Raw genomic sequence first — 14,289 nt, 5'->3', positions numbered from 1 at the left:
ACCTCTTCACCAGTCACAGTCAGCACGCTGCGGCTCTTCTTCATCCTGATTGGCTGGTTCTTGGCTCCGGAACGAACCGGAGCGGAACCCAGGCAGCAGAGCAGGTGGAGAGCCAGGTCAAACAGGGTCGCGCCAGGGTCAAACCGGGGTCAAACCGGGGCAGCCGGCTCACACCTTCACCCCCATCTGCCTCTGTTACCCAGGTAACCTGGGAGTCAAAACTTCCACCAATCACAAGTGCGGGGCGGGGAAAAGAGCGGGTGGGTTTCACTTCCTGGATGTGGATTGATCGCACCCGTTTCCCTCTGGTTAGTAATCCCAGAGCCGATTGGTTATTCGATATCCAAACGCAAAGGCTGCCATCCCGCCGTGCTCTCCTTGTTGTGAGGACTTTACTGTAATCCAAGCTTTGATTGGTTGCCTGATCCAGAGGAGTTGGCAAAAGACACCATAATCCAAACTACTAGTTGATTCAGGTTTGGATGGTGCAAAATCTAAACACAGATGGAAAATGTGAATGTTATCATTAAAGGTTATTTCTTTTGACAAAAGTATGGGTTTACATTTACATTTACATTTAGTCATTTAGCAGACGCTTTGTCCAAAGCGACGTACAAGGGAGAGAACAGTCAAGCTAAGAGCATTAAAAACCTGGTGTAACAATAAATACTGCTTATTTTTTAATTTTTTTCAAAAAGATAGAAAACGACATAAAAAGAATAAAAAGAAGTGCGGGCCTGTTACTGCTAAAGTGCAGGTTAAGCCAAGGTGCCAGTTAGGAAGGGAGGTGCTCTCTGAAGAGTTGGGTCTTCTCTTCTGCAGGGTTATACTGTATATGGAGCCTGTAGCTTACAACAATGTTCTAGCACAGACATATAATTCCATTCTGTGATTGACATTTATTGATTAACTATTTTAAAAAATCATTGTTATTCAATATTCCCGTTGAAGACTTTTATGTAGGCTATGTGGAGAATGGTGAGTAAGTCAAGAAATGTGTGTTTGTGTGTGTGCATGTGTGACAAACAACGTTTAATGTGTGTTTGCTGTAGCCTATCCGTTCCATACATGCATCAAGCTAACACACTCAGACCGGTTCAACGCGAAAGGTGGCGGGCCTCTGCCGTGTTTTCTGTGCACAATCAACGAGTTTGATGACAGGCAAATCCAGGTCAAATCACTTACAACCGTCACTACTCACCTGAATCTATTCTATTCAAGCGACCCCAGCTACGGGCCACTCGCAGGGCATCTGAATCCGATGTCCCCCCTTTACCGACGATGAATAATAGTGTGTTCACATACATCAACAATTTACTAATCAAAAGGTTGGAACACACCCAGTGTGAAGCTTACAGGCACCTTTACATAAAGAGACAAATGAAAAAATAAAAACGGATGTCAGACACACAATGAGTGAGCCCTTCACTGGTGGAACAATTAAGTAATTGTTTTATAACGCAGTAACGCGTCAAAATATAGCAAGTCGCCATTCCTAACATACTGACACCAATACACCCAGCCGCACGGACCCTGACACGCAAGCACATAGGGGCATCGATGACATGCTACGTTCATGGAGGCTTCATACTCACCCTCTGTAACATGACCGCAGAAGACACACATTCAACAGACGTTCAGCAGCGACCGATACACATCTGTTACAGCGCGCAACCTGTCACATTGATGATCTGACGCTAAACGCACTGACAGCGGGTGTTAAAAAAAACACATACACACACATTGACACTCACCTTGATCCCCTCAAGATCAATGGATGGATAGATCGTGTCCCCCCGTCTCTGGCACTCTTTATCCTTCTCTCTCTCTCTCTCCCTCTCTCTCTCTCTGCAGAGAACCAGTCTGTCAGGGCGGTAAGGAAGAGAAAAAATAGAAAAAACACACAAAGGCTTTGGGAATATCCGCTGCTCTGTGAGACTAGTGCGCCCCCCTCCCAATACGCTTCTGCTATTCACCAGCCACCCCGCGCGTTCACCACCCAGTAACCAGCAGACACACATATAGGGCTACGCGCGCGCCGACTGTGGTGCATCACGCGGGCGGGAGGGGGGTAGATTTTGTGATACAGCATCCCAACCTCAAAACCCTGCCTGGAAGGAAGACGAGCCTCACGCTCATACTAGTCTGATACGAGCGCAGTTATGGGAGGTATCCCACTCACAGTTGCGCATCTTACCCACACTGGCCATATGCTGGTATAGCTTTCGCATGCTTGTTGGCCGCCGGTGTGGATAGCCGTGTTATAGACAGATCCCCATTATAAACGAGTTTTTGTTTAAAAACAGTGTCTACCTTATTTGGTTAGTTTGTAGTTGACTAGAGCAATTTAAAAGGTTTAATAGTCCAAAGCCAAATAACGTTATCTGCCAATGAAGCCTACTCGCTCCCAAGCACTTCAGATATGCGAATCTGGACTCAACCTATACCTACCACCTCTACATATACTTAATGTTACCAATTTAACGTTTGAAAAGCTTTCATAACCCCAATGTTTGCCATATATTGAACAGAAGATGAATGTGATCTTAAACCAATATTAATTATTTGCTCTGCACAGACACATAAATTCGTTAACGATTTCCATTTACAAAAAGAATAGCTATTGAATCACAGGTTATTGGTTACATCCAGAAAATTCGAGGCCACAATGCGATCTTATTACACTGATTAGCTGTCAGTCATCAATAACTGATTTGTTCGGAGACTGTCGCCTTGTCGCTAGGATAGGAACTGTGTGTGTGTGTGAGCTCAGGTTGAGTGCAACGACAAAAAGCACAAAATAAATCACCAGTCATAGCAGTTTAGTTTTATACAGCAGAACCTTTACTGAGAGACAAACACACGAGTCTTGGTAAAAAGATGTGGGGTTGGGTGCAGGGTGAGGCCTAGGCGGGGGTTAAAATGAGCGGGGGTGGGGTGGGGTAGTGGGTGACGGCCGTGAGGGGTCAAAGAGGTCATCTGCGAAACACATGGCCGAGTGTCAGTCTTGGTGATGAAGATGGCGTGGGAGGGGTGAGGAAGGGCGAGGGCGTCGCATTCACACCGTTATGCTTCTGCTTTCACCTCTCTTAGACAATCCAGCCATCTTTGTGGCGCCAACGTGGCTGTAATTTGGACAGGTCACAGGTCACAGTTCACAGGTCACCTGCTTTGACGTCATCGTTCAGGCACCCCTAGGAACTCAGCTCTTTTTTTAATCGACAGTGACAATCACAGTAATACAAAAAAAAAAAAAAAAAAAAAAAACACCTAATATACTTAAAAACTATAACAAAAGGGACAGAAAAGAAACTTAACTAGAATAATAAACTGCAAATGGCATTGTGCACCTAAGGAAAGGGGAGACAGTGGGGTTAAGTGTGGGCTAAAGGGGTGGAAGGGTGTGTGTGTGTGGTGGAGGTGGGGCGGTGGTTGGATAGGGAGTGCGGCATCAGCCATGCAGGACAAACAGGATTACGGGGCGAATGAGAGGGAGGGAGACAGAGAGAAAATGAGAAAGAGGGAAAGAGTGAGAGAGAGAGAAAGAGGGAAAGAGAGAGAGCGCGAGAGAGAGAGAGAGCGTCTCTGAAAGCTGATAATCACATTTCCTCATCCTGCTTTAGCGAGAAAAAAAAAAATTGTGCCAATGCACTTCACTTTGCACCCTCGGCGATATCACCATAGATACAACAGTTTGATTAAAACAGAACCTAGCATCGCATAAAGGTCAGCTGGAGCAGCACTTACGACACCTACAGAACCGCCACTACGCCTGAGAATGGTCTGTTTCTACCAACACTCAATCTGAACCAGTTCATCAATGGGAGAGTACCTCAGAAGTTAAAGTCTGCACTTAGCATAGCTAAAGCCTTGTGGAACTGGACACATTAAAGCTAAGCTACAGTGAATCATCTTGAGGCCTATATAATTAAGCCTTGTTCGGCACAAACTCATTACTCATATGGTCAACCACTGCCCCATCTCAATTTGACTGGTTTACATTAGGAGCGTTTCGCTAAGGTCAGAGGTCAGGGCGATGAGGGCTGCCCTCTGACTGACCACTGCACCAGTGGCATTTTGAAATCATAACAAGCTTTTTTTAATAATACAGGACAAGGAAGTGTGGAAAGAAGGAGAGCACTCTGGGAAATGTAGTTTTGGTTTGAACTGGGGGTAAAGGGACGCATTTGAAGGGCAAGAAAGACGAGTGGGAGGGGGGGGGAAGTGTTTTGGAAAGAAGGTGGGGGTGATGGGGAGGGGGGTGGGTAGGATTGGGTGTCGGAGGGTTTCAGAAGTCAAAGTCATTTCTCCTCTTCCTTCAAAGTCATTTCCGCCGTTTCTTTCTTCAGTTCCTCGTACTTTGGCTCGTCGTCTTTGTCGTCCTCCTTATCGTCGTCGTCATCGACGCCGAGGTCCACCCGCGAGTTGGGGACCCAGAGCCCGGAGTCGATGCAGCGCTTCATGTGGTACTTAGCCTCCTGAGAGAGAGAGAGAGAGAGAGAGAGAGAGAGAGAGAGAGAGAGAGAGAGAGAGAGAGAGCGGGAGAGAGAAAGAGAGGGGAAGTGGGAGAGAGGGAGCGGGAGAGAGAAAGATGAAAGATAAGAGAAAAGAGGGGGAGAGATAGAAGAAGAGGGGGAGAAATGTGTTAATTCTTTGAGTAGACATTTTCTTTAGTCTCCGTTTTCTCCCACTGCCTCTTGCCTCTTACCTCACACACACACCACACACACACACACACACACACACACACACACACACACACACACACACACACACACAGCTTCCTCTTACCATGCACACGCAGGCTCACAGCCTATTCTTACACACACAAACACACACACCCTTTTACCATCCTAACAGAAAAGACTCAGTGGGGGAAACAGACCAGACGATCAATATGCCAGGCATGACATAACCTAATCTGACTGTGTATACAGAAACACACACACACACACACACACACACACTGACCGTTGGGTCCATTTTGCTGATAGCATCCTGCAACAACCCGATGTCCTTCTCGTCAAAGCACTTCTGCATCTCCTGTTGACAGGATATGACATCATACATGAACACAGAGAGAATCACAGAGGCGAATCGAAGAAGAGACGTTTCTGTGGCAACAACCCTGAATTGTGATCATTCTATAATTTATATAGACTCAAAGATAAATAATTTGTGATCTGGTCATTTTTTTATTGATTTAGAATAAAATGTGCCGAAGGGTAAAAGTATTTGAAATTATATTCCTCAAGAATCTGAAGAATTCTTGGTGATTCCTAAAGTTAGTGTACAACTGTATGCTTGTGCATTTGTGTGTGTGTGTGTGTGTGTGTGTACGCCGGCAAAAATAGGTAAGAGTGTATGTGACGAAGGGGGTGTTAGTGTACATATGTGTATATGAGAACTTGTGAGTGTACGTGTGTCTTGACCGTTCCGTGTGAAGGAATAGGTAAGAGTGTAAGTGACAAACGGTGTTTAAGTGTGTGTATGAGAGAGTGTGAGGGTGTGTGTGTATGAGAGAGAGAGTGAGAGTGAGAGAGAGAGAGAGAGAGTGTGAGAGTGAGAGTGTGTGTGTGTGTGTGTGTGTGTGTGTGTGTGTGTGTGTGTGTGTGTGTGTGTATGAGAGTGTGAGGGAGTGTGTGAGAGTGAGAGTGAGAGTGTGTGTGTGTGTGTATGAGAGTGTGAGGGAGTGTGTGTGTGTGTATATACAGCCGCGGAAAAAATTAAGAGACCACTTCAAAATGATCAGTTTCTCTGGTTTTACTATTTATTGGTATGTGTTAAAGTAAAATGTACATTTTAGTTTTATTCTATAACCTACTGGCAACATTCCTACCAAATTTCAAATAAAAATATTGTCATTTAGATCATTTATTTGCAGAAAAATGACAATTGGTCAAAATAGCAAAAATGATGCAGTGTCTTCAGATCTCGAATAATGCAAAGAAAACAAGCTCATATTCATTTTTAAACTACACAATACTAATGCTTACACTTAGGAAGAGTTCAGAAATCAATATTTGGTGGAATAACCTTGATTTAAAATCACAACTTTCATGTGTCTTGGCATGCTCTCCACCAGTCTTTCACATTGCCGTTGGGTGACTTTATGCTACTCCTGGCGCAAGAATTCAAGCAGCTCGGCTTCTTTTCATGGCTTGTGACCATCCATCTTCCTCTTGATCACATTTCAGAGGTTTTTTATAGGATTCAGGTCTCAAAATTGGGCTGGCCATGACAGGGTCCTGATCTGGTGGTACTCCATCCACACCTTTACTGGCCTGGCTGTGTGGCATGGAGCATTGCCCTGCTGGAAAAAAACACTTCTCAGAGTTGGGGAACATTGTCAGAGCAAAAGGAAGCAAGTTTTTCTTCCGGGACAACGTTGTACTTTGCCTGGCTGAGGTTTGTAAAAGACCATAAGGATTGAAAAAAGTGGACTGGAGGGTCTTCTAGTTCGTCTTCTCTGATGAGTCCAATTTTCAGCTTTGCCCAACACATGGTCGTCTGATGGTTAGACGGAGACCTGGAGAGGCCTACAAGCCAGAGAGTCTTGCACCTACTGTGAAATCGGACTCATCAGAGAAGACGAACTTAGAAGAACCTCCAGTCCGCTTTTTCAATCCTTATGGTCTTTTACAAACCTCAGCCAGGCAAAGTACAACGTTGTCCCGGAAGAAAAACTTGCTCCCTTTTGCTCTGACAATGTTCCCCAACTCTGAGAAGTGTTTTTTCCAGCAGGGCAATGCTCCATGCCACACAGCCAGGCCAGTAAAGGTGTGGATGGAGTATCACCAGATCAGGACCCTGTCATGGCCAGCCCAATTTCGAGACCTGAATCCCATAAAAAAAACTCTGAAATGTGATCAAGAGGAAGCTGGATGGTCACAAGCCATGTAAAGAAGCCGAGCTGCTTGAATTCTTGCGCCAGGAGTAGCATAAAGTCACCCAACGGCAATGTGAAAGACTGGTGGAGAGCATGCCAAGACACATGAAAGTTGTGATTTTAAATCAAGGTTATTCCACCAAATATTGATTTCTGAACTCTTCCTAAGTGTAAGCATTAGTATTGTGTAGTTTAAAAATGAATATGAGCTTGTTTTCTTTGCATTATTCGAGATCTGAAGACACTGCATCATTTTTGCTATTTTGACCAATTGTCATTTTTCTGCAAATAAATGATCTAAATGACAATATTTTTATTTGAAATTTGGTAGGAATGTTGCCAGTAGGTTATAGAATAAAACTAAAATGTACATTTTACTTTAACACAAACCAATAAATAGTAAAACCAGAGAAACTGATAATTTTGAAGTGGTCTCTTAATTTTTTCCGCGGCTGTATATGAGAGAGTGTGGGAGTGTCTCTGGACCGTACCACGGGCAGGGTCTCGTACACCTCCACTGGGTCCACTCCTCCTGGTCCCAGTCTCTTCTGCCTCTCCTCCTCCTCGTACTCCTTCATGGCCTTCTCGATGCGGATCTTGGCCCGCCCGCGCACACGCTCCTTAAACGACTCCAGCTCGTCGTTGAAGGCGTCTTGGTACTGCTGGTCTGCAGTCTAGAGAGAGAGAGAGAGAGAGAGAGAGAGAGAGAGAGAGAGAGAAAGGGAGGGAGGGAGAGAGAGAGAGGGAAAGAGAGAGACAAACACACGACTCAGCTACAAGAGAGGTGATGTCACATGATAGAGATGATGTCATGACAGGCGCAGCAGGTAGAATGCTTAGAATGCTGAGAGAATCCATCATAGCTGCCTCTCTCCCATCACTGGCTGCCTCCCTTCCATCATAGCTGCCTCCCTTCCATCATGGCCGCCTCTCTTCCATCATGGCCGCCTCTCTCCCATCATAGCTGCCTCCCTTCTATCATAGCTGCCTCCCTTCCATCATGGCCGCCTCTCTCCCATCATAGCTGCCTCCCTTCTATCATAGCTGCCTCCCTTCCATCATGGCCGCCTCTCTTCCATCATGGCCGCCTCTCTTCCATCATGGCCGCCTCTCTCCCATCATAGTTGCCTCCCTTCCATCATAGCTGCCTCCCTTCCATCATAGCTGCCTCTCTCCCATCATAGCTGCCTCCCTTCTATCATAGCTGCCTCCCTTCCATCATAGCTGCCTCTCTCCCATCATAGCTGCCTCCCTTCCATCATAGCTGCCTCCCTTCTATCATAGCTGCCTCCCTTCCATCATGGCCGCCTCCCTTCCATCATGGCCGCCTCTCTTCCATCATGGCCGCCTCTCTCCCATCATAGCTGCCTCCCTTCTATCATAGCTGCCTCCCTTCCATCATGGCCGCCTCTCTCCCATCATAGCTGCCTCCCTTCCATCATAGTTGCCTCCCTTCCATCATGGCCGCCTCTCTCCCATCATAGCTGCCTCCCTTCCATCATAGCTGCCTCCCTTCCATCATGGCCGCCTCTCTCCCATCATAGCTGCCTCCCTTCCATCATGGCCGCCTCTCTCCCATCATAGCTGCCTCCCTTCCATCATAGCTGCCTCCCTTCCATCATAGCTGCCTCCCTTCCATCATGGCCGCCTCTCTTCCATCATGGCCGCCTCTCTCCCATCATAGCTGCCTCCCTTCTATCATAGCTGCCTCCCTTCCATCATAGCTGCCTCCCTTCCATCACTGGCTGCCTCCCTTCCATCATAGCTGCCTCCCTTCCATCATGGCCGCCTCTCTTCCATCATGGCCGCCTCTCTCCCATCATAGCTGCCTCCCTTCCATCATAGCTGCCTCTCTCCCATCATAGCTGCCTCCCTTCCATCATGGCCGCCTCTCTTCCATCATGGCCGCCTCTCTCCCATCATAGCTGCCTCCCTTCTATCATAGCTGCCTCTCTCCCATCATAGCTGCCTCCCTTCCATCATAGCTGCCTCCCTTCCATCATAGCTGCCTCCCTTCCATCATAGCTGCCTCTCTTCCCTCATAGCTGCCTCTCTCCCATCATAGCTCACTTTAAAACAGCAACCTCTATTACGATACTTGAGGAATGGGGACGTGTGCATTCAGGGATAGTTAAGATATCAATACTATTATTTGTTATTATTAATGTAGCTATATCTATTATCTGTAGTAGTGGTGTTATTTTTACGATTTCCTATTACTGTGACAATATCAACTTTTGCTATTATTGGGATTCAAAATGTTATGCTAAACACAAACACAAAAATATGACGAGTCCCTCAACGTAAATGAAGTATTTTAAGGTTGAAGACGAATACAGGTACATTTGAAAGGTGGGCTGTGTGTGTTTGGAAGCCCCCTGACCTTGATCTTGGCGAAGAACTGGCGGAAGCAGCCGCGGGGGTCGACCTTGAGGCTCTTGGCCAGCTCCAGGATGAACTGCATGACGATGGTCTGGTGAGCCACCTGCTCCATCAACGAGTGTTTCTGAAGCAGGGAAGGAGAGAGAGAGGGGGGAGAGAGACAGGGAGGTCAAGTCATAGGTCTCACAGGTCACACACAAACACCCACACACCAGACAGACAGACAGACAGACAGACAGACAGACAGAGACAGACAGACAGACAGATAGATAGATAATGTATGTGTAGTGAGTGTTGTAAGATAAATTCAGTTCAGTATAGTTTTATTTGTAAAATGAGTACCATACAATACAATTGTCTCTCTGTGACCAGAGTTTAGAAAGAACAGGCAGTTGCTTACGGCCAGGCCAGAAGAATGCAGCCTATGCAACATTGTATTTTTGAGCTGGGCCTTGGGCAAGATAAGATGGGTCAGTTTGGTCAGAGGCAGAGGATCTGAGATCTCACACAGAATGTATGTGTTATGGTTGAGAACAGAGTGTCACCAGATAGAGCATGTCACTAGTACCATGATCACCTCAAGCCACGGGGGGCCCACAATGACATCATTTAGGGTAGGCTTTAAGAGTTGTTGTCGGAGGAGACACTAGTCAAGACTCGCGAATCTCGGGCTCTGTTTGACTGTACTGTTAAGCAAAGCTGTTTTGTGTGTGTCATCACTTACCAAGTAAAACTTATCTGAACTGAATTTATCTTACAGTGTATGAGTGAGAGGCTGCAGGTGCACATATGCACAGGGTCATAGGGACATAGGGTCAGCAGGATCACACACACACACACAAACACACAGGTAAAGGTTGCAACGACGGGCAAAACTGGTCAACCACACACAGCAGTCACACAAGTGCGGGGAATATCAGCGTCTGAATCCGCCTCACCTCCTCCACCTCCAGGTCGATGCACATGATCACCAGGTAGTTGGCGGTCTCCTCGCACACCAGGTGGGAGTTATCCGACAGGTACTTCTGGCTGTCATCCCAGCGACGGAGCATACCTGTGCAGGGGGGAAAAAAGTGGGGAGGAATTTTGATGAGGACATTATTATTGTATTTAAATCTGCTTGATTTTCCTGTGTACTGAGGCCTACATGAGGCCTACTCTCTTGCTGAGGCAAACCACCTGTTTTTGTACTGATAATCATGCACACTGCTCAACTCTCAGGGACATATTCTGACTGCAGCAACTTCTGAATACCGCCCTTTTTCCTTTGTGTGATGAAACTTGTTTTTTCTACTGACATAAGGCTGGCTGCGCCCAGCTCTTCTTTGGAGTTTGTTCATGATATTTGGTTGTGACACATCTCCCTCTTTTGCAAAAGATTAAGCGCTGAAATTCTGATTGCTGGTCTCTGTCTCATTAATATTAACGTCTTTATATTAATTTATCTAACAAATGTATATTTAGTGAATTCTTTAAATCTAACGCTTTATAAGGTTATTTTAACCTGGGATGCTGAAGGTAATATACAAGCCTCAGAGCAGTAATAAAGAGTTCTGTTCCAAAACTAGCAAGCTAGCTACCTAAAAGGCATGCAGAAACCTTGCAAAGCCAGAACTGGCCAAACACAAAGTAAAATTTTTATTAGAGAAATCGCTTAAGCTTGGTTGTTCTGGGCTCAACAACAAGTGATGTGAAATAACAGCACTGAAGCTGAACCGACACCCAAGAACTCTCGCTTGTATGTACTAAGTATGTAAGCGCTTTGCCACGGACACCTCCACCCACCGAAGTGTTTGATCTGTTTCTCGTTCTTCTCCACGAAGGTCTTGTGCTTCTCCTCCTTCTCCTCCTCCGTCTGGTCCTTTACTTCGGGGAGGTGGTTCACCACACTCTGGTTGAGGTGAGGTGGGGGGAGAGGGGGAGAGAAGGAGAAAGACGTGTTAAATGTGAAAGACTGTGAAAGAATGTGAATGAATGTAAAGTGTGTAAGTAATATGGACCAAACAATGAGAAATAAAGTCAACAGAGAGAGAGAAAGAGAGAGGGAGAGCCTATGGAATACTCAGTAGTCTAAAAACGGTGTGCGTGCATTCTTCCACGTTTTTGCCATCACTTTGTCTTTCTTGGTATACCGTTGCATGGGATCATGGGATCATGGGATCTTGGGAGCTAAGAGAGTGTATGAGAGTGTGTGTGTGGGGGTTTTGTATTATATGTGTGTGTGTGGGTTTTGTATTATGTGTGTGTGTGTGTGTGTGTGTGTGTGTGTGTGTGTGTGTGTGTGTTTGTCTGTGCGTGCGTCTATGTTCGCGTGCGTATGTGTGTGCGTGCGTACGTGTGTGTGCGTGCGTACGTGTGTGTGCGTGAGTACGTGTGTGTGTGTGTGCGTGCGTCTATGTGTGTGTGCGTGCGTATATGTGTGTGTGTGTGTGTGTGTGTGTGCCTGAGTGCATGTGTGTCCCACCTTGCTGAACCCTTCCTTGCAGAGTGTGTCCACGTTCCAGGGCTGCTTCTTCTCCTCGCGCCGGTACTCGTCCACCTTCTTCTCCCAGGAGCGCTCCTCCTTCCTGGCCTGCTTCTCCTCCGCCTGGGCCTTGGCCAGGGTCGCCTTGGCCTCGTCCGTCGCCGCGCCCTCCAGCTCACGGACCTGCCAGAGGTCACAGGTTGTTTCTTTTTGTTGTTGTTGTTAAGTGCTAAACAAGCTTAAAGGCAAAAATCATTTAAAGGTGCAGTCCATTGGCTTGTTTCTCATTTACAGACCCAGGACCGTGTACGACGCCGGGTTTCTTTTTTTTGAAAAAAAAAAGGACAACTACAGGACCACGAGGAGAACTTCGCAGAAGTCTGACTATTGGATTATAAATCAAGGGCTGTAACTTCAACCACACTGATCAGCCATTTTGTGGTCTAGAGTTGATTGCCATTTACATCCTGCAGTGTGCCGTGGCTAATTCAAGCCACTGTTAGCCATGTATGCAGTGTACCGGGGCATTACCTTTTTCTGGGCCTCCGTTAGTTTCTTCTTGCTCTCCGCCAGGCTCTTCTCCAGCTCTTCCCCCTGCTTCTGGAAGGCATCCTGCCGCTCCACTCGCGCCTGAGGAGTTCAGAGGGGGGGGGGGGGTTTGAGCAGAGAGGAGTCAAACATACAGGTCAATGGCCAAGATGTGCATCTGGATTTTCTACTCATTCCTGAGCCAAGGATTTGAGCTTGATAATTCAGGAGGTCCTGCGTTATGAGCTTAATTTTTGGTGGGTCAAAGCATGTTCTCAGAAAATATAGCCAAGTGGAACCTGGAAAGACCCCTAACCTGAACCACTGACTCAAGCCAAAAGTGCTGGTAAAGATTTTACTTTGTGCAGCTGGCCAAATAAGGCACCACTCTTGTGGCAAGGTCAGTCTGTCAGCTCAAAACACTGCACCAAGTTGACTCATATGTATCAAACAAGGGAATGGTGTGCCAACACGCTCGCTCGCGCTCTCTCTCTCTCTCACACACACACACACACACACACACACACACACACACACACACACACACACACACACTTCTGCAGTCTAGCGAGTGAGTTAGCTATGCTACACTGATCAAACAAGCGCAATGATGTTAACATGGACTATTGCCAGGGTGACATCAGCAACACTAAAAAACGTGTCTGTTCAAAATCAGTTTGAGTTTTTAGTCGTCGTTGTTAAGCAACGGACATTGCAGAGGAAACGAATAGCCTTGACTGCTGACACCTGCATTACAGACGAGTGATGGAGGCCATCGATTGATCTAGAGTCTTCCAGGATTAAAGCATCTATTCTTAGGGGTCGTACCGTAGGCAAATGAAAAACCCATGCCACCGGTGAACGAATTTGTCAAGATGGTTAACTTACACCATATCTGCAATGTTGACATTTGTACTTCATCACCAGAACACTCCACACACCCATTTCAACTCGCCACTTCTTTGGACATTAACGTTAGCCAAGAAGGAAATATGAGGGAAGAGAAGAAAACTAGCGCTAGCCTAATGGTAGACAGTACCGAAATATTGTCCTGAAAAGACGTTAGACCCTGGATATATCTGAGTGAAAATGAATCATCTTATACACAGAAAGCTGATACTTCACTCAAGCAAGGACAACTTCTCAGCCGTGTTTTTGTCTCGATGCAGGAAAACAACACAGCTGATTAGCCAGGTAGCTAGTTAGCGAGCTAATGTTAGCGACAGTTTGCTAACTTGTCAGCTGTACAATTCTGCCACAATAGCATGCGGTTACTTGCATAAACACAGCCATGAACAGTAAGTTGAAATGACAAAAACAAATAGAATATTGAATAACCTGGTGTCTCCATCTAAAAAGACTTGGCGTGTCAATGTTAGGGTGTGTATCGTCTTCATCGTCTGACACCTCGATGTGGTCCCACACGCTGTAGTCAATGGTCGTCATGCTGATGATTTTATAGTTCTGCGTGCTACTATGAGCCCAGACGCTTCAAAGTCGAAAAGCACGATACGAATTGTAAAATACACTATACCCTCTTTATAAATGATGTACGTTTTCTGAAAGGAAACTAAGAAGCCACGCCAGTAGGAAGAAGTACGACCAACGTTTCTAGGCTCCACAAGTCTTTTCTGGAAATCTCCTTTGCTTCCGTTTGAAGACGTAATAATCGTGCGACTCTCCTGCCAGTTAGGTCACTCCGACGAGTCGCTACCATGGTGGCTACGAACTGGATTCAAAGCAAGTTCAGTTGATCACATTTGAAGGTGTTGCTGTAATCTTTAATATATTTTAAGAAAGCCGAATTAATATGATTAAATTTGACTACATCTGCCCCCCCTCAAAGTCAGAAGATGTCAACAAAGAAGATGGTCTGTCATTTGGCGAATGCTGAAATTTGTGTTTGCCACAAGAGGTCGATAAAGACCTTTACATAGGCTCCATAGAAAAAGTTAATTCTATTTGCCCTGTGCTTGCACAGATATGGTGCAGACTAAGACATTTTTATTTCACTCTACTTTCAGTG

The 14,289-nt window shown here is 46.1% G+C and overlaps 2 protein-coding genes across 2 annotated transcripts in view; both read right to left on the bottom strand.

The window, feature by feature from the left end:
- Positions 1-44, bottom strand: part of LOC308368663 (3',5'-cyclic-AMP phosphodiesterase 4C-like) — a gene marked incomplete at both ends in the record, with an annotated part of 22,641 nt that extends 22,597 nt beyond the window's left edge. Inside the window, one exon of the mRNA XM_080842888.1 lies at positions 3-44. Within this exon, the coding sequence (XP_080699014.1) occupies positions 3-44 (42 nt within the window). The remainder of the gene's footprint in view (positions 1-2) is intronic.
- Positions 45-2,821: 2,777 nt separating this feature from the next.
- On the bottom strand, positions 2,822-13,897 carry cdc37 (cell division cycle 37 homolog). Its single transcript, XM_080840709.1, has 9 exons — positions 13,602-13,897; positions 12,267-12,365; positions 11,736-11,918; positions 11,057-11,162; positions 10,210-10,325; positions 9,273-9,395; positions 7,381-7,563; positions 4,972-5,043; positions 2,822-4,478 (listed from the first exon to the last, which is right to left on the bottom strand). The coding sequence occupies exons 1-9, from the start codon at positions 13,707-13,709 to the stop codon at positions 4,302-4,304; spliced, it is 1,167 nt and encodes a 388-aa protein (XP_080696835.1). The 5' UTR covers positions 13,710-13,897; the 3' UTR covers positions 2,822-4,301.
- Positions 13,898-14,289: the final 392 nt, after the last annotated feature.

This window comes from Sprattus sprattus (genome assembly GCF_963457725.1).
Source record: "Sprattus sprattus genome assembly, chromosome: 1".
In the NCBI taxonomy this organism is placed as follows: domain Eukaryota; kingdom Metazoa; phylum Chordata; class Actinopteri; order Clupeiformes; family Clupeidae; genus Sprattus; species Sprattus sprattus.
Note: the sequence above shows the minus strand (reverse complement) of the source record. Positions and strands in the feature narration are given on the sequence as shown.

Bases quoted from the DNA above. Each gene is read 5' to 3' on its own strand.
- cdc37 (XM_080840709.1), bottom strand. From the start codon at position 13,709: ATGACGACCATTGACTACAGCGTGTGGGACCACATCGAGGTGTCAGAC. The intron at 11,919-12,266 runs GTAATGCCCCGG...GACCTCTGGCAG, and splicing joins TAACGGAGGCCCAGAAAAAG to GTCCGTGAGCTGGAGGGCGC. The intron at 10,326-11,056 runs GTGGGTGGAGGT...CCCCCTGCACAG, and splicing joins GAAACAGATCAAACACTTCG to GTATGCTCCGTCGCTGGGAT.